This window comes from Haemaphysalis longicornis, unplaced genomic scaffold (assembly GCF_048455015.1).
Source record: "Haemaphysalis longicornis isolate Haplotype H1 unplaced genomic scaffold, Haemaphysalis longicornis Haplotype H1 scaffold_9, whole genome shotgun sequence".
Classification (NCBI taxonomy): Eukaryota; Metazoa; Arthropoda; class Arachnida; order Ixodida; family Ixodidae; genus Haemaphysalis; species Haemaphysalis longicornis.
The window spans coordinates 7465810-7491994 of NW_027526460.1; the positions used below are offsets into that span (position 1 = coordinate 7465810).

Here is a 26185-nt window from a genome sequence, read left to right on the forward strand (position 1 = left end):
TGGTCCGCAAACACGGGGGTGCTTCTGACGTTATCGTACACTGGCGAGGTGCCGATACGGGGGAGCTGCAGAGGCGCAAACATGGCCGGCCTCGCAAACAGTCTCTCTGGGTGGCGTTTCTCGAGCAACCGCAGCCGCTCACTTTTGAACTGGCTACTCGCGTGACTTGACAGCGTCGACAGAGCCGCCAAGGCCGCACATTTCAATCCCCCCATTGTGCTTGCCGCGTGCCATAGGATGGCAGCAGGGGAGCAGAACGGCCGGGCGCGTTCACGGTTGGAGAACCCGAGTGTACGCATCCCCCGCTAACATCGCGCCAGCCACGAAGGAAAGATGAGGAAAGCCGCCCCGCAGGAGTGATTAAAGGGCACAGAGACAGAGCTCCGGGTTGCGGGGCAGTCAGCAGCAGCGCGGCGCATTCCGCACCGCGGCCCGCTTCCCGCTGGGGCACCGACTACAAGGGTCGACGTTTCAGTCCCACAGCCCTCCTCCAGCGAGAAGAGACAGTGCAGGCGCGCTGTCTGACACCGGGGCGACATTCCAGCGAGAGGAAACCGAGTTGCTCTGCTTTCGGCGACCGAAACGACAAGACGAGCAAAAGTGAAGCCGGTCGAGCCTGGAGCGAGAGCCCGGCCGTGACGGGAAGAATTGGGGCAGCCGACGGCGGAAGCCCCACGACGGCGAGAGGGGAGCGAAACAGGCGCGCAAAGGTGTTGCCCCCTTGCGGAGGGAGGGAGGTGAGCAGATGTTTCACTAGGTGCACTCACCTCGGAAATACCTGCGCGTTGCGAGGCCAGTCTCCACGACGGCGCACTGAGGATATGGACCCCGGGAAACTGATCCACCAACCTCTCCAACCCACACAAACGGATAACTTCCTGCTCAGACGCCATGCAAGTGAAGCGGTACACACAGAACTTCCGAGAGAATAAAACAAAGACGAGGGAACGTTCTTCGATACAATTGTCAGGTAAGAGCCTGCTTAAAAAAAAAAAAATGAGAGAAAGGCTCTGATAGTAGGCAAGTGAAGCCATTACTGCATGGTTCATTTCACAGGAACTGGTCAGACTAGGATGGGAAAAGGAAGCTGCAGAGACAACGCGAAGCAAACAAATCAACCACTTACAGCACAACAGCGCACCAGAATGTGACTGGGACAACATGCAGCCAATATAGTTTGAGGCTTTGTAATTTTATGCAACATAATTTCAGGCATTGGTAGCTCCCCGTGCAGGGTTTGTACGGGCTTCAAAAGCAAAAATTCAAGGGTTTTCAGGGCCTTTCAAGGACCAGAAAACACATTTTCAGGTCGCCATTTTATGTTTTATCTGGGATTATTTATAACTTTTTCAACAAAATGCAAAATTTTGATATTGCCTAATACCTAAGAACATTATTGCACATTTAGATAGGCGCTATGGGTTCCTGAATGCTCACCCAGCTTTTTTTTTTTTTTTTTCATAGGTGGTATTTAAAGGTTTTTCTTTATCCTTGGTGTTTTGCTGAGGCTGTTTGATTTCAAAACTTAGTTAATGCTGCATGCATCTCCTGCTTTGTCAGCAAGCGTATCAGCTGAAATTAACTCAGCAAGTGCTGCTGCAAGGCAGGATGAACTATGGACACGTCCAACAAAAGCAGATGAGGCACAGCATGCGATTTGCTGCGTTTGCTGGACACGTCCAGCAAACGCAGATGAGGCACAGTATGAGGCACAGCAAACATGCAATAAGCGGCCGTCCACAGACTAGATGGAACATGCAATATAGAGAACAGAAGCCGGCTTTCACTGGATTGTATCGTGACATGGATTGGATTTACAAGTGCCTGCTCCCAATGTTGCCTTGTAATAATGAAAATCCACCAAACTCGTAATTTCACGCAATACAGTGAAACTTGATTGTTACAATGTTTCTTTACATTTTTAACATCTAAACGTCACAACAAACACTTTAAATTCTTGTGAAAAGATAGGGCCATTGGTTCTCTCCAGAAAAATCAAGGGTTTTCAAGGACCCTTTAAAAATTCCAGGACTTTCAGGCCTTGAAATTTTCACTTCTCAATTCAAGGGTTTTCAAGGACCTGTGCGAACCTTGCCCGTGGCAACTGTCATCATTATAGCAAAGCACTAAAAAAAATATTACCCGGAATCTAACATCAAACACCCATAGAACGGACGATACGTGCGCTGAAAATCGTAAGCCAAAATTGACCTTTCGGTCGGTTAAAATTCTAAAGAAAAACACTGCCGGCGCGCGCGCACACGCGTACACAAACACAAGAGAACACATGTTCTTGTTTCCACGCGACAGTCACGGGATAGCCAGATGCAGAGCTTTCAAAACACATCACCGTCAAAGGCTTCGTACACACAATCGGAAACGTCCATGCGCGTCAGGTGCGCCGACGCGCGTGCCACTCAAGGTCGCGCGTATCCAGCATTTGCGGGCGCGACTGACGTGTCCTCATTAGAGACGCAAGTTGTCATGAAATTTTGAGGGGCGTGAAGGAAACACGTTTTCTCGTGTTTATTTTTCAGAAAATATGAAAAATTGAAAAAAAAAAAAGACGATTGAGCGCACATCTATACGAAATTCGACATACTTCCGAAGGCGAGATCCTTAGATGTCTCATCAAACGCGAAGAGAGACCATAGTTGCTGGCGACTACACGAATGATACTTAGTTATGGCCGCTGTAAAAAGAAAATAAGTAAATAAAATATCCACAGAAGCTTATTTAGGTTCGAATGGGATTTGAACTCTTGTCGTTATGAGCAGCAGTCAAGTGAAGTAACTACAGCACTAACCCTTTACCGTACCAGGATGGAACAAGAATTATCCGGATGCGTGCCGCATGACAGGTGCACGTGACGGCACCCCAAACACGAGCAGCAGTCAAGTGAAGTAACTACAGCACTAACCCTTTACCGTACCAGGACGGAACAAGAATTATCCGGATGCGTGCCGCATGACAGGTGCACGTGACGGCACCCCAAACACGATGCAGCAGTGAAGAAGACTTCGATAATCGCTGGCTTTCCCCTTCAAGCCACTTAAGAGACTCAAGTGTCCGATGAATTTTTCCGTTTACATTAAAAAGAATTAAATTGTTACATGCTGCAGAATATATACCGGTCTGGTATTCTTGAGGTCGTGGGTTCGGAACCCACCTGGCGGGCATTTTTCCTCCATTTTATTTCTAAATTCTTTATCTGTTTCTGTGACCTACCATATCCTCCCCTTTGCTTTCCGAGGTTTTCTTGATTGCCAATCCTTATTTCCGTCTTATTTTCAACAAGCGCGCACATCACACACACACCCACGCACACACACTTCCAACGCCCTCGACCTACTAAAAGAACACGAATGGTTGCTCTGAAGAATAAGAAAATAAAACGTTCAAGAAGAAAAGAACCACGTCACGGACGCTGCTCGAGGTTAGGCTACAGTCGTTCCGAATTTTATGCGCGTCAGTTTTGTTTACAGGGCGGCTGTCGACAAGCGCTTTGTTTTATGACGTGGCACAGCGTTTGCCCCCACAACGACGACGCGCATCCTTCGGCTACTGCAGGCACACAAAACGTCCCGTCGTACTATGATATGACTGTGCGTCGTCAACGGGTGAAAACCAGCAGTAATTTAAGGGCCAGTCACAACTGAGCCGAGACTCGACCATCATCAGAACCACGAAGTTCGATGTGCATTGGGTGACGCCTGAAACGGGAACATGTGCACACACTGTGCCGCTTGATTATCCTCAGAATACACGACGGCGTGGTCCGCGAACAAAAAGAATATGATGCTCCTGGGTACGCGATTATGCGGTTGCTGCCAATGTAGCCCCCGGAGCCGGTCCTTTTATATAGTCTCATCATCATCACCATCATCATCATCAGCCTATCTACGCCCACTGCAGGGCAAAGGCCTCACCCATTATTCTCCAATTACCTCGGTCCTGTGCCAACTGTGACCAATTTATCCCCGCAAACTTCTTGATCTCATTTTCTGCCGCCCCCTGCAACGCTTGCCTTCTCTAGGGATCCACTCTGTTACCCTTAATGACCAGCGGTTATCTTGCCTTCGCATTACATGCCCTGCCCACGTCCATTTCTTCTTCTTAATTTCTACTAATATGTCTTTAACACCAGTTTGCTCCCTGACCCACTCCGCTCTCTTCTTGTCCCTTAATGTTACACCTATCATTTTCCGCTCCATTGCCCGCTGAGTCGTCCTCAATTTAAGTTGAACACTCTCAGTGAGTTCTCCAAGTTTCTGCCCCGTAGGTGAGTACCGGTAAGATGCAGCTGTCATACACTTTCTTCTTCAGCGACAATGGTAGGCTGCTATTCCTTATCTGAGAATGTCTGCCATATGCACCCCACCCCATTCTGATCCTTCTAATTATCTCTGCCTCATGGTTGGGATCTGGGGTCACAACTTGGCCTAAGTATTCGCTTACCACTTGATTTTGATTGATTGTGGGGGTTTAACGCGCCGACGCAACGCAGGCGATGAGGCGCGCCGTAGTGGAGGGCTCCGGATTAATTTCGACCACCTGGGGATCTTTATCGTGCGCCGAAATCTCGTACACACGGGCGTTTTTGCTTTTCGCCTCCATCAGAAAAGCGGCCGCCGCGGCCGGGAATCGAACCCGCGACCTCGTGCTCAGTAGCGCAACGCCTTAGCCACTGAGCCACCGCGGCGGGTGCTTACCACTTCCACTGCCTCGCCACCTATCTCAAACTGCTGTGCTGTCCTGAGGTTATTGATCATTACTTTAGTTTTCTGCATATTAATTTTCAGGCCCACGGTTCTACTCTGTTCGCCCAGTGCGGAAAGCATGCTTTGCAATTCGTCCCCCGAGTTACTTAGCAAGGCAACGTCATCAGCAAATCTGAGGTTACTTAGGTATTCTCCATTAACCCTTACTCCCACCTGTTCCCAATCCAACGTTCTGAATACTTCTTGTACTCATGCTGTGAATAACATTGGAGAGATTGTATCTCCTTGTCTGACACCCTTCCTTATAGGTATTTTACTGCGCCCTACCTATTTTATCTATGGGTTTGTCATACCCCAAGAAGCAGCATCAATATCCAAGTAGGCAGCGAATATCGCCATGGTTGCATTAATTATTTGACCTTGAGACATGCTCTGGGTTTAAACCCCCCCCCCCCTCCTTCAAGAAGAAAACTGTTTTGTTTTACAACCTGCAGCTTTGCCAATCCTCTGGGAGGGTATGTGCCATCGGGATGTTCTTTTACAAACACCACCGACGGGTTTTCGCGTTAAAATGCCGCTACCGAACGTTGTTTTGTTGCTCGCTCAGCACCACAATTTCCGCCTTCATGAGACTGGCTTCCTTTCAATATGCACAATCCAGCTGTGAAACCCTCTTTACAGGAATTGGCTTCGTTTCGGACGGTGCGAAACTGCGGTAGGATTCGCGTTCAGCTGTAGGCGACAGTCCAGAAATATTTTTGGGGGGAAGATACCCTGGGCGCAAACACCATTTCGTTTTCACTTTCGTATTTCAGTTTCTTATTTTGTTTTTACATATGAATTATAGCGATGCGGAGTGTGAACAGCGCGGATGAAAAAAAAAAAGGCCGGAATTCGGAGGGAACGGAAGGGGAAACGCACCGCTCAGAAAATTTCGGGGGGTGTTCCGAGACCGAAACACGTCCCCCTGGCGACGCCCCTGGTAGGCGATGATTAAAAACACGCGCGGAATTCGCAAGCGTGTGTGCTACTACAACCCAATGTACGCGTTGATAATGCGGATTACAGAACCGCCTAGCGATAAGCAGCTCACCGTCAACAGAGCATAATTAGCAACAACAAGACACCCGGCGCACGTCCTTGCGGTTAAGAGTGTGTGGCTGACCGCAAGAGCGGGAACGGCGCGGTTACCGTCCGCCCGGAGGACGGCACACAAGGGCAAAGAACACAGGCGAGGCATCGCATTGTCCCTGCACTTTTTCCTTGCCGACGGTTCTCAAGACGCAGCGACAGGGAGTCGTAGCTTCCTGCTTACGAGGAAATGCGACGCTGATGAATAACCAGCTGCGATACGCATCTTTCATATTTTTTTAAAAAACTCGACGTAGGGTTAAAAATTCGCTCCCCGCGACAAATGGCATACATGCGTAAAAGTTGCGTGTTGCAGTCGTGCGAAGCTGGTAGTACGACATGACACGAACACATCAACGGGGAGTGCAATCAACCGAACGGGAAGAAAAAACAACAAATCAAACGGTACCGAAAAAAATATAACCACGACATTTTTCCCCCTTTTTATTTCGGGCGCACCAGAAGCCACGCTGCTTCCGCGGGGTTCACGCCCCGGGCATTGACCCTGGGTCCACACCGGGGTTACATCCGCTTCTTTTTATAGCCGTTGGTGGGGCCCCTCACAGAGAGGCCCCCGCAACCTCGGCAGGTCCCGCCAGGAGGTCGCGCACCGGCGGTGGTGTCGTGGGAGGGGAATGACTAATCCCGAAGACCTCGGGACCCGTTGTCATTTTAAGTGAATTATCTCATTTGCTTTATCTGCCATCCCCACCACAGTCGTTATCAGATGGAATGCGCCAGTCTTGGCGGCTGCTCCCCCCATTGTCCGTCAACTACAGTGACCCAGAACGGCGGAATACATTACGCAGAGGAAGGACCACCGCAGCTTCTGTTATCGTAGCTCACCAGATTAGCTCAGAAACCTCTGTGCGTCGCTCGCTCCTGTCGACAACGTGTGCCAAGACCCAGATAAACGTGATAAGCGCCCGGAATTCCCTTTACGAGGCATATTTTAAGGCATTTGCCTCTCAACCTAAAATCTGGCAACAACAGATGAAACTGCGCGACTGCGCTACCCTTGCGTCACTCATCGTTCGGAAGCCCAAGCTGGTCAGTGAACCAAGCAAGAACCAAACCATCCGTTGGTGACGTCCGCAGCCACGGGTGCAAGACTTCTCGAACAAGTTTTGTGAAATTCGCGCGGTGTATAGCAGCATCAGGTTAATAGAGAAAGAGAGAGTGAATAGCTTCTGAGAACACCATTTAAAATTCTGCCCACAGACGAAACTGATGGCACGCTGACATGCTTGCGAACGAATTTTGCCAAGGGCACAGTCCGACGCGGTGGCCTTCTAAAGTCTGAGAACAGATTCCAACAAAGTCGATTCGGTCACCCCCGTCTCTTCCCACCACGCGCCAAGATAGCACCGCTGCGAACAGTGGACAGACACGGTGCCTGCTCGAAGCAGCCGCAGAGGGCGCCGAGAGAAAACGGCCAGCTCACCGGCAAACTGGACGACGCCGGAGTCGCAGTAGTACAGCCTCATGCCTCGGCGATCCCGCGGCACACACACACGCACGCACGGCACGCTGTTACAACAACGGAACGGGAGGCTGCACACCGGCGGTCTCCCTACTGCGTGCCCCGGGGGCCGACGCAGCCAGCGTGCTAATCCATTGGCGTCGTCGGACTCGCTCGGTCGGTGGTACGGCGCGATCGGTAGCTGGCGAAGGAGTGGGCCTCTCCTCCGCGGCAAGGAGCGCGGCGCAGCGCGGCGCTATTTCGAGGTCGGCCCGCCTCCGCGGCGCAACCGGCCGGCTTCTTCCCCGCTCGGCGAGCGGCAGCAGCCAGCTGTGCGGCGCTGTTATGCATGCGCCGGCACAACAACGCACGAGACGCCGCTCCAGAGAGGGGGCAGCATCACACAATAGGGTAACGCGCGCCGGGGACACACCGGCCATTAACGAGAGCTATTTTTACGCCATACCCGCCAAACTTTCGGTGCACCCACACCGGTGTAGATGCCGACCGCCTTTCTAACCAGGTATCGTGTAGGGGCCGGTACATTTTTCCCCGTCTCCGTCCAAGTGTCTGCCGCCTTCAAACTTGCAATGGGATTGGCGACCTGTCCCTTTCATAACAGCGGAACGAACGTTTCAACGCCAGTATAGCTACGTGCACACTAGCGTCAAACGTGCCGTGTCGCCCTGCCGACGGCACGGCAAGTTCGGCGCTAGTGTGCACGTAGCTTAACCCCGGATATCACACACGCACGGAATCGACCCTCGTTTTACTGAGCACACGAACACGGGGACGCTCTTCAATGCCAAATGCCGCGCCCACTCCCTCATGCACGACGCCCAGCATCGCATTCGAACACACCTACGGACATTGTTCAACGTACACACTCAACATTTTCAAGCGCTGTGCTACCCTCCCACGAACCGAGCAGGAAGGTAGTGTTCTGCAGATCGCCAGCGTTTACACTGACTGCTGACCTAGCAGTATGCCAAATTTCTATAAATGTATGCGGTCTTTGCAGCGAGCGGAGTTACGCCCGACTGCTGCAATATCTCTAAAACCTGGTAAGGCGGGGCCCTGAACGATATACTACGCACAAAGCAAGGTTTGCAGGCTAATGGCTAACTGTTCTTGAGAACGTTGAAGAACACAACTTTTGAGTAGTGTGGCTCGAAATTTTAACAAAAGCCTGACCAGGGCTGGTTGGTTGAACATACTGAATAATTTGAGGCGCTAAACAACGGGGACCAGAAGAAACACGCAAACACAGACAAGGAGCCTTTAGCGGTGTCCCTGCATGAAGCAGCTGAGGTAGCTGGCTCATTGCTACAGTATAAAGAGGAAGAATAGGGCGCTAAACGGACGAAGACGCAGGCAGACACAATTTGGCGCCTGAATATGCGCTTTGTGGCCGTCTTCGCCCGCTTAGCGCCCTATTCGTCTTTCCACTGAAGTATTATTACTCTGATAAGCTCAGCGAACCCAGTTTCTGCCGCGTCCACGTCGCGGAAACGGCAGATTCGTTCGGAAGGCGCAGCAGGCTTGAACGCGTTCCCTTGCGCTTCAGTCGCAGCCACCTAAGTTCGCTGAACCGCGGCTATCGGCGTCAGTAAAACTTTTCTTCAGCGGCGAAGCAAGCCTGTGGTGTGGAGGTACAGACGCGCGTGGAAGGAGAAATCATACTACCTAACAACGAGGAAACGCACCTGGCAAAGCAAAAACGTTGCCCGATCGTAACGTGGAACGTAAAAATGAACGGGTGGCGCCTTCTCCATCGAGCAGCCGCAACTACATAACCTCGCCTCGGCCCCCACATACTGAGCTTCACAAGGCTGCAACTTCGGCGACGCGGAGACATTTCCGTGGCGGCCGCAGTGTCGCATGCTCACTGTGCATGCATATGGGAAGACAACCGCACCGGCCGGCTGCAGGACCGCGCTGGCGGGGGTCACTCCTTACCTCCAAAACAGAGGCTCGGCTAATTGGCCAATTGTATGCACGCTCCGCCGGCTACGAGGCGCGCTGTAGCGAACTTCCGCCTTGCGACGACGAGGGAAAAATCGAAAGGCCCGCTCACTTCCCAAAAGCAGGCAGTTTGATGAAAGCGCACGAACACGCAAGCGACCCAACTTTAATCCGTTCGGACGTTCACGCAGCTCTCAAATCCACGATGTCCGAGCCGGGACGGACCACGAGGCCAACAGTTACCATCATCATCAGCCTACTCAGGTCCACTGCAGGGCGAAGGCCTCTCCCACTGACCTCCAACCGCTCCTGTCCTGCGCTGCTCGAGTCCACAGTTTACACCCAAAGTTCCTTATTTCATCCCTCAATCGGGTTAACGGCTTCCCTTTCTTCCAGACCCATCTCTTGGTATCCACTCTGTTACACTAATTGTCCACCGGTTGTCGGTTCGTCTCACTACGTGGCCAGCCCAACTGCATTTATTTTTCTTAATTTTAACTATGATATCTTCTACTCTAGTTTGTTCTCTGATCCAGGTAGCCCGTTTCCTGTCCCTAAGTGTTACTCCTAACAATATTCGTTCTATGGCCCGCTCAGCCTATATACACCCTCCAGACATGCTGTGAATAGTTTTGGCGAGATGGTATCTCCCTGTATTAGGCCCCATTCACAGTTGCAACGAAAGCGACGAATTTGTCGCTTTGCCGCCCGGTGATCGTTTTTGTCGTTTGGTCGGGACCAAATTCAGCCGCCGCGACAGAAATTGCGTCGTAAGTGTGAACGGGCCTTTACTCCCTTTCGGATATGAAATTTACCGCTTTTCTTGCGGGGGTTTATCCTGCCCGTGCGTTCATTATATATGACTTCTAGAAGTCTTATGCAGGTCACCTCTGTTCCCTGGTTTTTTAGTGCTCCTAGCACGGTTGCGGTGTGTACGGAATCAAAGCTTTCTCGTAATCTACAAACGCCATTTAAAAGGGTTTAGTGTACTCAGCGAATTTTTCTATCACTTGATTGACATGGATGTGATGCATGGTTGAGTACCCTTTCCTAAACTCAGCCTGCTTTCTGGGTTGTTGGGAATCCAGGTTGTCGCCCATGCGGCCAACCATAACTACAGCTTGTAAACAACTTACAGGAGGCTGATGGGTCTAGTCCTTGAGGTCCTTGGGATCTCCCTTATTATGAATCACACTAATGTTGGCGTTTTTTCCCGGCTATGGGCACTTTTTGAGTGTTAAAGCACTCCGAAAATAGTACAGCAAGTTTTCCCAGTACAATGTCTTCTCCCGCCTGCAAGAAATCCACGGTTATGCCGTCGTCACCTGCAGCTTTTTCTATTTTCATGCCTTTGAGGGCCTTTCCAACTTCCTCTTTAGTTGCTAGTGGGACATCGCAAGCTGAGCTTGTACTCTCAGTAGTTTCCCCTGGTCTAACATCACTGACATACAGCCTAGTGTAAAATCGTTCTGCCACCTTTATCATTTCGTCTAAGTTGTGCGTAACGCTACCCTGCTCGTCTCTGAGTGCGTACATTCTGCCTTTGTCAATGGCTAGCTGTCTCATAGTTGCTTTCAAGCTTCCCCCTATTTGCAGCGTTTCCTGCCACGACGTGTGCACGAATGTCGTTTGTTTTACTTTTGTTAATCGGTTTCGGAACCTCGGTTAAATCAATCCGATCCGCCGTACTTGACACTCATGTTGTTGCGTTTGGCAACTATTTCTTTTGTTTTCTTAGTTTTCCAGTTTGTTCCCTACACGTTGCTTCTCACACAGCTGCTGCTGACTCACTGAGTACCGATGTTAGGTTGTCATTTACCCTGTCTACACTGACCTCGTTCTGCTCGTTCAGAAGCGCGAATTTGTTTCGAAGAGTCATTTCCGACAGTTCTAAAGTTCTACCTGCCGACAGTTCTCCCTACATTCAATTCAGAGGCCCGATCGACTGTTGCCGTAGTGGAGGAAACATTGGACCGGATCTGCAACGCCCCTTGACGGACGTGAAAACAACGTCGCCTGGCTGCAGCACTGATGCACGGGCGAAACAAATATTTGCCGTGGCGTTCATTTTGTGGCAAGTTCACGCATCCTGCGCAAGTCGTGCCATTGCACGTGAAGCTGCGGTTATCTGCCACAGCTCCCGTCGTCGACTGGTTGACCAAGGGGCTCTCGATTATTTAACTACCCAGAGAGGTTAACACCAACCTAACACTACTCCTCCGAGGAACTCGCGCTTTTCGCCTTGTTGCGGCAAACAGCCGCACAACCGAAGTTCAGTAACCGCTCACTAGCATATACTGCAGGCGCGGAGTAGAAGTATTTCAGTGCGGAAACACCTCGGACGGCCCTGCGAGGACCGCCCCATACCAAGCATGGATGCCTTCCGCGTTCGCCTCGCGTCGACCACTCGACGTCCAGTGGCCGGTCCGCTCCACGTGGTGCCTAGCACGCGGCGGCCCCTCAGGGTTAATCACCCCGCTGCAGGAGGTGCGCCCGCTGCATACGGAGCAGCGAAGCGGCGGCCATTATCGGCGTGGATTACTGCAAGCACAGCCGCCGCCGAGACGAACGCGTCCTAACAGCGTTCCCACGCGAGTCCGCGGCGGCATCGGCTTCACGGTGTACGCTATATCGCACGCACGCGTAATCACCTTAGCGCGTAACGGGCCCCGTTCGGGTGGAGGGAGGCAAGACGCGCTTCTCCACGTACGGTGCCAAGGTCAGGGCGACTCCTGGTCAAGTCGGTCAGCGCACGGATAGATGGAGTCGACCGCAGAACTACAGGGGCCACGAAAGCGAACTTGGGAGCTAATTCATCCGCCGCCTCCAGAGTGCGTCCACCATTCTGCGGGCGAGTGAGGAAAGGCGCGCACACGGACGCAGAAGCTGCCGCGCTGGCGCAGGCACGTCGTGACTGAAATCAGAAACAGGGTGACTATGGGTACGAGTTGGGAGAAGGCGAAAATTGGTCAGAAAGACGGAGCGCAGTGTCCACCTCGACCGCAACCCGACCACTCTTAGGCATTTGAGGACGATCTAGCTGCGTCGCTTGTCGGCTGTCCGGCTGCATGTTCTACCCGCACCGCACGTGGAAGTGCAGCGACGAGCGCTCCGGACCCCGACGACGTCGAAAAGACGACTGCCTCGTAGCTTCCCGGCAGCAGCGGGGCTCGGAGGAAATGGCGCGAGCAAACAGTCGGTACAGCAGCTGGCCACAGCCACCGAAGAGCGTTTTCCTCGACGGGTTGAGCCGGCAAGCAACGGGGCCAAGTCTGGAGCTCGATCGAAAGGCGCACGCCGGCGGCCACACAATCGTCGGCTGTAGTACGCTCGAACGCCCGCATTCTGATCCTTCCGCAACGGCGAGTGAGCGGCGCTTTTCGACCCATTGATTCCCAAGAACTACGTGTCTCGTAATAAGGCTCGGCGGCGATTATCGTGAATGCGGGAGGGGCAACAAAAGAAGCCGAAGTTCCCTATCAAGTCGCGCGACCGACAAAACGTTCAGGTGTATATTAAGGAGAAAAAAGGTAGCAGAGAAGTATGCGAGAAACGAAACCGTTCCAGCACTCTGACGATGCGGCAAACGAAGCAGCGCGGTTCAGCAGTGGGAGTTGTCTCAATTCCATTTACGCACCGAACGAAAACAGCCCCGGTGACATTCAAGTAAGTTGTTTTGTACGAGGACGAGTTTATAGAGAGCTGCCGGACATGGCTCAGTAAGCGTAAGAGAACCGTCTAGTACGACAGCTGTTTGGGCGGCTCGCTCAGAGTGACCAGTACAAGAGAGCGCACGAGTGGCTGCCAGGACGGGCCTTACAAGGAGATTCGTCTATAGACAACGAGCAGCGGACGGGACTGAGAGACGGCGCGTGTCGCAATAACGTCCTCCGTCCATCCAATTTCCAGCAGGAGCGGCGGCAAGTGGAAAAGAAGGGCCCGATACGAGGCGCCCGGCCTCGCCCCCCGGGGCCGACTGGTACGGTGGCAGCCCACCGCCACTTATCCAATCTTCTGGAGCGCGACACAGACGGACGATACCAGCTCGAGCGTCACCTACACGAGACAAGGGAAGCCTTACTGCAGGCCTCCTCGTAACTGTTTCTCCACGAAGTCAATGACAAGCGACGGACCCGAATGTCTCGGCTGTGACGGCTCGGGCCAGCCCAGGTCCGCGCGGTAGCGCACTGCTCCCCGCGGCTGACCGGAGTTGCCGGCGGCCGGCACAGGCTACAAGGCACTCGCTGTCAGCGATGACGCATCGGTCAGCGGTAGCTCGCTGTCGGGCGCCCTAGAAGGCAGTAGCCCGCCAAGTATGGAGCCACGTTTCACACAAAAGCAGGTCGCTACCGCACCGGAGGACCTGAAGGTGCGTTTTGGAAGATAAGAATCAGGCCCACGGGGCGGAGCCGTTCGCGCACACTGGTGCGCTGCGATGCCAGGGCAGTTGGCAAACAGCACGTCACGGCCTGCTCGAACATCCGTCAATCGCTAACTTCCACGCAGCAGTAGCCGCCGGCCGATCGTTTTCTTCCATTAAACTCCACCAAGGCTCTTTGGAAGAGTTGAAGCGCGCGTTCGAAATGATGGAGCTTCGGGCAGGTTGTACGGCGTCCGTTATAATGCGGCAAAGTTCAAACGCGTTCCTCAACTGTCAGCGGCACTCGGCTGCTAATCGGGATAGCCAATACGAAGTGCGAAGAGAAGGAGAACTATAGAGACACGTCGGCCTTAAACGAAAAAACACGATTCAAACAAACAAAATTACCGCGTACTCGCGACTGTGTGCGGGAGTTTGCCACGCTACCCTGAGAGACCAGAGACAAAGATTGATTGAATGCGTAACGATTTTAAAGGGAGTTCTCTGTTTTTTTTGTGAGCGTGTGCGTGCGAACCCAGATGAAATACGAGGCTTTCAGCACTGACCACGGAGGCTGACAGCAATGGCAGCCAGCAAAGACACCGAGGAGCCAAAGCGCACGTCCGCCCGTTACGTGGCTGAGATACAATCCACCCTCCTAAAGTTCGAAATCCAAACTGCGAAAGCCCGAAGCCGAAGTCCACTTCAACTCAGCCAATGTCCAAAGACAATGCCCACGCTGAGAACCTAAAGGTAATGCTTAGCACCCCGAATGCAATAATAGCGCAATCGGATAGACGCCGGTTTCATAACGCAGCTGGAACCCAGGTTGGATTTTGACTACGGGAAGCGTTTTTTTTTTTCCTACAGGCTGCACATGTTATTGTTCCCCGCCGTTGCTAACCCCGTATACCCCTCGGGAGTTTGGCGAGGCCCAGTGGTTAGGTTTCCAGTTTCGCGGCATGAAGGTTCCGGGTTCGATTCCCGGGACCTCCCTAACCACATCTCATTCTTGAGGCGCGCACTTCCGACACCTGTTCGCTGGCTTCTTGCCTCCTCGCCTCATTCCCTCACATTTTTTGGCCAAGCATTTTCCGACTGCACTTCACCTGGCGAAATCTCCTTGTAAACGATCCGCACGGACAGAACAGCGCTCGAGCAGATCCGCTGTTAAAAAAAGCCACCTGCATCTTCCCACTGGGGGAACTCGAGTAAATGCGTCGCATCTACTCGAGTCAAGCAAAGCGTCACGTCAGGCGAAAGCCAAGCAAAGACGCCCTTGACTGAATTCCGAACGCGTGCTCCGCCGCTTATATACGTTGAGGGGACTGCGTAAGCCGGCCCCAGTCGACGACGTTGGCGTACTTGTAAAGCGGCGTGGACTCTAGGTGTTTGAGCCAAGCGCGGATGTTGCTTCGCCGGAGAACGGCACACCGGTTATATGCGCAGCGCGCCCGAAGGAGAGGAAACCGCGGAAGAGAGAGTACTGCACATGCGCCGGCCCCAGCGCGTCAGCCGCGGCTATGACGCAACACAATCCAACACAATCCACTTTAATCCAATCCAATCCAAATCCAATTCAATCCAAGCCAATCCAATCGAATCCAATCCAAGCCAATCCAATCGAATCCAATCCAATGCCCCTCGCGAGAGAGTGTTCGAATCCAATCCAATGCCCCTCGCGAGAGAGTGTTCGCTATCGCCTCGACTCGACGCGCATGCGCAGTGAGCGTGCGGACTACGGACGCCAACGCGGGTGACATCGTGAGTTACTGAAATGCTCTGCATTTAAAAGCCTGTTACGTAAGCGTGTCCTTGACGCGGTGGGAGTGGGACGTGGCTGGGGGCAAAGCAGCGCGTTCAGCGCCGGGTCAGCCTCACGCGCAGGCCGCGCAGTACGTACCCGTGCCGTCCCTCGACTGGAAACGCGCACACCGGCGGCTCCTCCGAACTGCACGGGTCAGCGATCTATGGAGGCCGCCAACACGCGAAACGCGAGGGCGCAAAAATGCTACCCGCAATTTAGTCCGCCTCCTTCTAATCTAATTACACACGCGCGCACCACGGGACCGGCTGGAATCGCCAATCGCTGCCCGATAGCAGCAGGCGTGGGACGGTGGCTCTTGGGCGTACCTGTACAGGGGCCGCAGAAAACGCGAAATACGAAGCCTCAACTGCACCCGAGAACGGCCAGCTCAACGCGGACGGCCGCACTGCTGGATGCACCTTTGATTGAAATCATTTGGCCGATCCCTCTCTCGAACTTGGGCCATTCCCCCTTATGAGCAACTGCTACTCCACCACACAGGCGCAGCAATGGCCAACGTTACTAGCAATGGCAGCGTTGCCAGCCGACGCCGTGAAACGTTACGTACAGGACGTTCAACAAACCACCGCCCTACCCGTCGGTAAGAGAGAGAGAGAAACATCTTATTTGCCCTTATATAAAGGCTTCTGCGTTGCTGGGGGAAGGAGCTTCTGTTACCAGTCGCCCCCAAGAACTGCCTCAATGTGTTGGAGGAGGGCCTCCCAGTGCTCCTCTTCTGTCAGTCGTAATGAGGAGGTGGTCAATTGTCGGACTACACGCCGCAACGCGAGGGCGGCTGCTCATTTCGTCCCTCCGTGCCCTTGCAAAGCCTGGAGGACGCTTTTCGTCGCGTCCTATCAGCCAGTACACGGCATACCCGGTAAACCATTTCAGGGTTACACAGATGGGTAAGCGGCTCGGCGCCCCCTACCCGCGCCCCTGTGCATGCGCACGGCCGGTCCTCAGCTCCGCGAGAATCGCAAACACCCAGGTCCCTAAACACAAGGAGAGCAGACAGAAGAGGTAGTAACAAGAACATTGCCGGTCAACGCAGGACACTGCCGAGGTAAAGGACAACACAAATACCGACGCCAAAAGGATAACCCGCTCCCACACGCGACCGGGGACCACACATCAACGGGCCCGATGCGGGCCAATGCAATGACAGCGCTCAATGGTTAAACGGAATCCCCACGGCGCCCTTTGGCAATCGTCGGGCTAGTTGCACAAGGATTTAGCAAACAGCGCGCCCTCCAGTGCCACGTAAACGTTCTCAAGAAACGCCAGGTGGCGTGCTCTCGCCAGCTTAATCACGCGCGGCCACGAGTTCATTAGTCAACAAAGCTGCGCCGATCACGAATAGCCCCGGGATCTAATCGCCCAGCAGCCCTTTTAGAACGCGGACGGCTGACAGGGCCGCATTGAGACGGCAGCCGCAAAGGCTGAACCGTTCGGGATGCAGCGCACACGTCGGCACAGCGCTCTCGACCCAGACGTGGCACGGACCTCGATCAGATCGCCGAACTACGAAGATGTTGATCATAAGGAGTGCGCCATTTCGATCATAGAGGAAGAAACACGAGGCAGTCTGAGATGCGCCGTGAAACAAGAGGACTGACCGGTGATGCTAAGACCAGCACCGTTCATCAAGACATACCAGACAGGGGGAGATGACCGCAGTTATGTAACAGCGACACAAGAAGATTCGCTGAAAATGGATGAGGCAGGATGAAGCAGAGAAAGACGGCTCAGAGGAAGACATCTGCGTCCAGGAAACGATCGAGGACAGGGCGACAAATGTATGGGTTAACATTAACGACCTCCGTGTCAGCACAGCCACGTCGGGCAGCACGCCCGCTGCCCCCTTGTGACCGCGGGCGGCCCGAGATGCACAGAAAAGCGAGTGGGCGCTCGAAATTCCGAGACGAGCCAGGGTGCGAAATGCGGCCGGAGCAGAGTGCGCCCGTGGGAGGCAGCAGCTCTTCCATGCCGGGGGCGCAGCGGGACACTGCGGCGGAGGCCGATCAGCGATGCACGAAAATGTATATCGCGCCCGCGTCACACATCCACGGTCCACGCACGCGGCGGTTCATGCAACGGGACCCCCCTTGCGCAACCCCTCGGAGCACCGTGCAAGGCGACGCGCGCCGCCGATTCTTCCGCGTTGGCCCCGCGCCAGTCTCCGTACCACGCTGCGTATTATGCACGCTCGTATACGGTATGCGCATTGAAAATGCGCGCCTGCACGCAACGCCTCGGTTCAATTCCGCAGAAATTATTCTCGAGCATTCTTCCATCGCCCAGTTTCAAAAGGCTTATCGGAAGCACACCCAGCCTCGGTTTCGGCGAGCCTTTTACAAATAGATTGAAACCAAACTTCAGCGCTACACACGACAAAAGAAAAAAAAATTGCGAAAGTGCCCACAATTCCGGAAACAGGGTAGCGGAATTACCTCCGGTATGCTTAAACCCTCTATTAAAGACTACCACGCTCTAATAGTTTTAGTAAGCGGAAAGCACCATTTTAGCGCGCCCATAACGTTAGGGGGCACGCTAACCGTCGCGTAACGACGCGCTATCCGTTTGCGATGGACGCGCGCAAACGTTAACGCCACAGCCAGAGTCTTTCAAAAACATTGAAAGACTCTGCCACAGCTAAAACGCTATACTAGACTCTATTGACGCCGCTTTGCCGCCGCGGAGGGCTTCGGATCAATTTCGACCAGCTGGAGTTCTTTAACGCCTCGCGATGGTGGCCACGCAGCCGTGAACGTCTGGTGAAGTTTTGGCATTCCTGGCAACCGTAAGAGCAGACAGAGGTTACCCACCACTCTAAGCTACTACTCACAACGCGCAAGGTTTCGCTAAGATGATTACGTTCGACGTGCTTCCGCAGGCGCAGCGTGAAGAGCGAAGTTCGTTCATCGTGTTCAGCCATCGCATGGTTGCGAACACCCTATGCAAGCTCGTACAAACAACTGGGAAATAAATGGACGCCAGTCATTGTCCAAGGGCCACAACAACGAGAAGACAGGCGGGGGGAAACGAGCACGTGGTGGCCCGCGGTAGACATCGCCCAGGGCTCTGCCGAATGCACACGCGAGTTAAAAGCGCTCGCGCTGCGTCCAAGCGGCGCAGCTCACGCTCCTGCCCGAGGGAATCACGCGCGCTTAAAGCGAAAGCAGGGCGATGTAGAGGAATGACTGCATCGCCCAGTTATAATATCCTCGCCTCCCTTCACAAAATAGGCGTCGGTAAGCGCGGGGTAAAAGCAAACAAGACAGGGCGAGGCCTTCAATCCGCGCCATTTGGAAGTGTTGCTCCTCGGCATCGCCGCAACACCAAGTAGATTTTCGCATTTCAGGACAAGCATGCCCGCCCTGCACAGAAATGCTATTTTTTTTTCTTTCCACCTTCCAGCTAGGACACTAGTACGGTCCGCCAGCTAGGACGCAAGCACCAAAAAATATTTGGAATATCCTTTTTCACGCGAGAGCCTGAAAAGTTTCCTACATTTCCTGTAAATCGTTGTTTATGTCCTGGAAATGTAAATAAAGAACGCATTTGAGTTCGTGCAGGATCTGAACCAGAGTCTCTAGAGTAGGAGGCCAGTGTGTTGTTGCCACCGCGCTACATCGACACGTTGGCAACGGTGGAACAAAATGTAGAAAACGTGTGAGTGCATTCAGCTACGTGCCAGTGTGCACGTACCTTTCCGCGTGGCACGTGAACGTGACGGCACGTGAGTAGAACACGGGCATCCCGGCCGCGCACAACTCTGGTTCCGGGGGGAAGAGGCTGTGGCGTGCGCAAAAAGTCCGCCTGTTCAATCTATTCACACCAGAAGACGCAGAAACGAAAGCGGAGAAGGAAACTCGTCAAACACGATGTAGCAGTGAAGGGACCTAGGTAATTCGCGCCAAAGAAGAAGCAAACGCGAAGAAACAGACGCAAACCTAACGATGCAGCAAAGTATCCCCAGGCTTCTGCCTTCAAAGCACGTAAGCAGGCTTACGTGCACTGAGGAATTTTTTTAAATCCTCAAGACGTCACCAAGGGCTAATACTTAGACGCAGTCACGAAGACGTTTTTTTTTTTTAATCATTCTGATATCGTACACTGCACAAAACGGCACTATTCACCCAATTTCTACTTGCGACATTTCGGCACGCACCAAAGGCGCTGGAGACAATCCCCCCATCGAATCGTTGACGGTCGGACGAGCTTGCATTGTGACATACTGAATAAGGGGTACAGCGCGAAACGGCCCGTCGTACCCGCCCAAGCGAAAACAGGCGCTTCGCTGCAAGTCAATGCTGTATCGCGTTTGTTTCGTCCCGTCTTCCGTCCAGAGACACTGCGTACTGGCTGGCCTCCACCCAGAAACACATATGTCAACTAAAATTTGAATCAAACATGAACTAGTACAGATGGCGAGATAGCTGAGAAAACTGGCGCGCATATTATGCTTGCACAGGTGAGGCTGAACGCGCGAGTCGCTCGAGGGAGGTAATACACACAGCCGAACACAGAGAGCGGCTTTGTTGCACGGTACACATACTGTACAAGGGGGAACTTAAAAAAAAAAAAAAAGCGCCGGCTAGGAAACGCGATTTACCGGGGTCGCCGCCCGCCGGTTGCTTGCAGCAGCACACCAAGGACGTTCAAGGCTGTTCGGCAGAGAATTATGGCTGCCCGGGCACCCGGCGACGGCTCCGCAAAAAATAGGTCGGGCAGCGGCGGCGCGTCGGCGGCGGCGCCAAGTCGGCCGCTTGTCGGGGCGTGGGCCGGTCAGCGCAGCCAAAATCTCGGGAACGTCCAACGAGAGCTTCCCGAGGAAACACCACTCGGGGACGATTGACGCGACCGAGGCAGTGCGCACGAGTCATCGGGAAGCCGCGGCTTGGAACGCGGATTGTTGCGGCACACGAGCGAGCAGTTATGTGGGCCACAACTAACGAGGAATACGTCTGTCCGTCTGTAAGCATCGACGTTGTCACACTTTCGCCGCATACGAAGACGCTCTGAATAGAATACCCCAGGGGCTTCACATTTCAATAGCACCCCAATTATATCCCCCATAAACGGTGTCTTCCCGGCCATACACTCGTGCGAGGTTGCGAAGCAGACTTTAAAGGAGCGCTTCGCATTAGGAGGTATTCATGGCCTTCGTACTTCGATATAAGACTACTTATACTGTCCCTGCAAGGCCTTCCCGGCAATGCAGTTGTGTAAAGTGGTGAAGCAGACTGGTGATGTACTCGGCGTGTAACCGAGATGCTTACACAATTTACCCGACAACTCCCACTTTGTCGGCACAGCCCCGCCACATTGGAGTAGAACGTTCCCCTAGCGTGTCGACTATACTTGTCGTCTAGGAGTCCGGTGGCCTAGCCAGTCATACCAGGATTCCGTCCTTGCATGTCCATTGGAGCTTTACAGCAACAATGCCGTACTCTCTCGCTATAACCTATATATAACCTATTATAACCTATATATATATAACGAAATCCCTTCATTCTAATATGCGGTTCAACCCAGTGCAGACGCGTTTAAGCAACCACCGCTTTTATCGAAATACCGGTTACAACAAATTTTCTCCGCACCGATGGCTTCATTATGACGACGGTTTCCTCACTGCGATTCATTTGTAGCTCAGAGCACCGATTTTCTCCCACACTGAGTAGGTTGCATGCACGGTTTTCGCGCAGCTTACAACACGGGCTCAGTCAGACTAACTTTCGCCACCAACTGAACAATACTCGCTAAGGGTGGTCCGGGACCACAACATTCGCGAGAAATTTACGCGAACGTAGTTACACTTGGGCTACGAAGAGCGTTGCGAGGAGCCGAGGAAGGATTGATTCGGACCACCCGGGGATCTCCGACGTGCGCCAACATATTGACCAACACAGGCGTTCTTTTCTCCGCCAGAAAAATGTGGTCTGCACGGCAATGCCTTGGCTACCGCAGTGGGTAACGACACAGCTGTCGACGAACGGGTCTCCAGCTGAGTGGTGCGGAAATTCTTGACCCCGCAGACAATCGGAGGACGGCGATGGCGATAAGAGCGCGGACCTAGAGCGATCCCGCACTAAAGCTTCGGTTGCAAACTTCCCCTTTACGGGTTGCTGAGGCCTCACGCCAGCTCTTTCCGCGGCGCCATAGTGACGCCAGCAATAAATACTTGGCGTACTCGCCGCGCGTGACTCGGGCGTATGGCGTGTACGCGTGCCACAGACTAGCAGGAGGTTGGTAGCAAGGCGGCGTTCGCAGCACCGTTGCTCAGTGAGAGAAGTGACAGGCCAGCGCGTTTGCATCTCACGATGTGATTTGCAGAACCTGTTCTCTTCGCGCAATGCTCGACTCAATCAAGCGCTGACCCTTCGCGGTGCCGGCGTCGCGCCGAACACACACGCCGCGTTATCAATGCTGCACAAGACGCGAATCGCGCGCACAACGCGTAAAAACAGGGCGCCGCTACGAAGTAGCCAAGAGGGAAACAAGCGCTCCCCGCGTGCTAGCCGTGCATGCGCAACACGAACGCCGTTAATGCCGGTGATTTTCGCGTTCGGCACGGCGCAGTCAGCTGCCGTTCTCGGCAGGGAGTAATTCCGTTATGTATCTGCTCCCACTATCTTGACGCCCCATCTCTGGCTACCGAAACCAGCTCGCTCGCGAACCTCTTTCGAGCCACGCGTGTAGATCACTGTCGCTAGAGCCACTAAACACCATCTAGTGGCTCTAACCGTCCCCAAACATCGTGTGCTAAGAACGCGGAGCTGGGTTTGAATACAGACCACGACAGCTGGACTGTCACGATCACGCTCCGCATTCAGGCAGATAAAACCATGCCTTGGAAGGAATCGAGAAAATCGTGTGTAGTGAACATGTTGTCGCATTTGTGGGAACACAAAATACGGCCAGCTATGGATGGCATCGGAGAACCATCCCTGGTTCCGTACAAAACGGTTCTTTCCAGGTGCAACCCATCGTTGTCCGGTATCGACGAGCGTAGGGATCGCGAGGCTCGCGGAGAATCGCAAACGGGAAAGACAGACACAGCGTGGCTCCGATGTTCTTTATCGCCGCGAGTTCCCACGACACGCACTACAGCGAAAAGGCGGGCTTTTCGAAAAACACACGGACCGCGTAACGCAAGCTCTCAACGACGGCGAATACAAACTTTCTACGGCGACGGGACAGGCTGGCTGCGCGCCGAACGGCTTCTGATAATCGGATTTCGAAGATGACTGCGCGAGTAGTAACCCCAATCCGGAGATTAGAGCACGCCCGAACACGGCCACGGTTCGGCAGCCACTCGCCCATTCGGTACCTGTGCGGGGATTACACTAAAAGGGGGGGGGGGGGGGGGAGAACAATACAGCCCTCGTTTCGCAGGAATGCGGCAGTTCGCGGTTAGGTCCACGTGAAAGTCTCCAATTCACGCGGTATGCAGAGGCAGTTACTCCGGCATCCACCCTTTCCTTTATGTTGTTCTCTACATTTTGGCGGGATAACAGGAGGAGGCTTTTGCTTATTAAAAGCGTCCCCGGAAGTGGCGTAACACAAGGCCGTCCCCTTTCCTGCCGCTGCACGAAAACATACCACGCGCTAGGCCGTTCGCTGACGGACCGGCTCGCGCCGTAATACGGGGAACGCAGCACGCGAACGACAGGGGTTTATGCAGAATTTAGATTTTTTTGGGGGGGGGGGGGGTGTCGGTGGGATGTTTGGGGGGGGGGGGGGGGTGTATAAATCCATAGGCAGGGTGCTTGTAGTTGTGGAATCTTTTTTTTTTGGGGGGGGGAGGGGGGGGGCGGGAGGTCCTTCTGGGGGGTGTTAGGGGGGGGGGGGTGTATAAATCCCTAGCGAACAACGTGCTGCCCCGCGAACCGAGCAGCGTTTTGAGACTTAAAGGCGGGATGTCAGTGCTGACTCCGCTCGTCTCACCTCAAACAGCACCACTGCCGCTTTTTTTTTTTTCCTTCTTTCCAACGGTCTTTTTTTTTTTTGGAAAATACGAATTGTGAGTGGCCGCTGCTTTTCAAACGTCTATAGCATACATTTGGTTCGAGGTTCAAGGTTCGGGTGCCCTAACATCAGCACCTGGTCTCAAATAAAAGTTTATTCATCATCATCATCCTTGGTTCCGCTTCTGTTCGGAGAGCAGGGTGGACACTTTCTACGCCGGTATGGGCGTAGAAAGTCTCCCGTACCGGTGCCTCGAAATAAAAATTGCCGCAGAAGGGCTCCAGCCGCGCAAGAAAAGAAAAATTAGCAGTGGCTTAGCTCGGCTATGCCAGGATATACTAGCGTGAGCTAAGCTTCAACTGGTTATTCTTAGGTTTCCTGGTTGTCTAGTATTAGCTTGATTATCACGCTTACTGCTGCTAAAACGATTTCCAATCCAATCCGATCCAGTCCGGTTCAGTCCAGTCACTGCTCCTCGCGTATGCGCAGCACGGCTCTCCAGGAGCCAGTGGCTCCGGCGCAGCGTCAGACTTGGCTAGTGCGCAACGGAGGCGCACAGCTGGGCACGCGTCGGCGCCAGTGCGTCTGCCGCGACTATGACGTCACTCCTCTGGAATGCGCAGACCGGCGAATGTGCAGACCCAATTCTCTACACACCCGTACTCCAATTGGATTGGATTTCCAATCCAATCCAATGCTCCTCGCGCTTGCGCAGCACGGCGCTTCAAGGTCCACGCGAAACTGCTCAACCTCGGCCAGTGTAGCTTACGCTACAAAATCAACAAAAGGAATTGGCGTTACCTCCACGCTTGCCCGTACAGAGGCTCGAACCAAGCCGGTTGATCGAAAGAGCTACTCTCCGTCCCCTGGCTCAATGTGTACGGCCTACCCAGAGGTTGCGGAGGTGGCGCAGCGAATGCCATCAGGAACTTCACGAAAGGTTGGATCTCACCCGAGGGGCAGCGTGTACTTAAAAAAAAAAAAAAAACTTTCAACAACCGCTAAAGGGATTCAACCCTTACGGGTACCGGCTCGCTCGGACCAGGGCGGGAACGAACAAGCTCTTCGAGACTGCCCCCACCAGTGAGTTCATATACTACTGACTGCCCTGACATCTCTCATCCACCCCTTCGCAAGTGGGCTTGGGACCGCTTGGTGAAGAGACATAACCGCCCACTACCGCCTGGGCCCTGTCAGGTATCCTGCGGTACACTTAATAGGTGGCACGCTGTGAAAAGGCGACCGCTAGAGACACTTCCCGCAAAAACACCTAACCCATTTCGGCCTTGTTTTCGTTCCCTTCTTTTTTAAGCGTTTTTACTCCAATTCATGCACCACCAACAGGCCTAACCCCCGACCCTCCTTTTGAACTCAAAACACAATGTGGGCACGCCACATCCCCCCCCCCCCCCCTTAAAAAGAAAAAGAAAAATAGCACACTTCTTAGCTAAGCCATTAGATACCAGGAGCCACGGGAGAGCGCTCCCACGGTTCGTACAGGCTTGAAAAGCAAAAATTCAAGGGTTTTCACGGACTTTCAAGGACCAGAGAACACATTTTCAAGGTCCCCATCTAACGTTTTATACGGTACTATTTATAACTTATCCAACACAATGCAAACGTTTTTTATTGCAATACCTAAGCACATTAGTGCACATTTAGATAGTTGCTAACGGGTTCGTAAATGCTTCCCCAGCTTTATTTTTTATTTCATGGCTGGTTTCAAGAGGTTTTTCAAGAGGTTTTTATTTTTCCTTTGTGTTTGCTGAGGCTGTTTGATTTCAAAACTAAGTTAATGTCGCCTGCATATCCTGCTTTGTCAGCAAGAGTATCAGCTCAAATTAAATCCGCAAGTGTTGCTGCAACAAGGCAGGACGAACAATGTACACGTCCACCATTTGCAAGTAAAAGCGAACGCAGATGGAGCGTATGAGGCACAGCAAACATGCAAGGAGCGAGCGTCCACAGACTAGATGGAAGATGCAAGATAGAGAACAGAAGCTGGCTTTCACTTGATTGTATCGTGACATGGATTGGATTTACAAGTGCCTGCTCCCAATGTTGCCTTGTAATAATGAAAATCCACCAAACTTGTAATTTCTCCGCAATACACTGAGTGTTCCAATGTTTCGTTACATTTGTTAGCACCTACAATCCACGACAAACACTTTAAATTCTTGTGAAAAGACAGGGCCATTGATTCTCTGAGGAAAAATCGAGGGTTTTCAAGGACCATTTAAAAATTCCAGGACTTTCCAGGCCTTGAAATTGACACTTCTAAATTCAAGGGTTTTCAAGGACCTGTGCGACCCCTGGCTCCGCACAGTTTGGAAGTGAAAACGTGAACAGTCCGAATGGCCGAGATGCCTCCAGTACTGGCCGCCATCTGAGGCACGACCCAGTTGGTGCGAATTTCGCGTCCAGGGCCCAGATATTCTTCTTCACTCTGCCAGAGCGGAGGAAGGAATACTGCGCCGTGTGTGATTAGCAGATCGCCGACGTGCCGCCTGCTTGTCGTCGCCGCGGCCGCCGTTTTTTCGCTGGAACTTCACTCCGTGTGGGCCGCGCTTAAAGACTCGACCTCCTCTCCGTTCTTTGAAAAAGAATGTCCATTCATCATCCGCAGCTCATAGCAGGGCGAAACGGCAGCGAGGAATGACCGCAGAGAGAGTCTACAAAACGGGGGCATTCCGCGGTCACGGACGCGCTACGGCCAGAGTGCCGTTAACGCCTGGCACAAAACTTGATTCCCCTCTCGCATCCAG

General features: G+C 53.1%; 1 protein-coding gene across 6 annotated transcripts in view; it reads right to left on the reverse strand.

Annotated features, from left to right (window-relative positions):
• Nucleotides 1-26185, reverse strand: part of LOC144152645 (uncharacterized) — a 93359-nt gene that overhangs the window by 61704 nt on the left and 5470 nt on the right. Inside the window, exon 1 of one of the 6 annotated variants that reach the window (XM_077684006.1) lies at nt 7297-7600. The exons of 3 other annotated variants lie outside the window; for them this stretch is intronic. In XM_077684006.1, the coding sequence (XP_077540132.1) occupies nt 7297-7339 (43 nt within the window). In that variant the 5' untranslated portion in view covers nt 7340-7600. Of the gene's footprint in view, nt 1-7296; nt 7601-26185 lie in introns of those variants that run through there. 2 more of the 6 variants (XM_077684012.1, XM_077684009.1) reach the window with 2 other exon arrangements.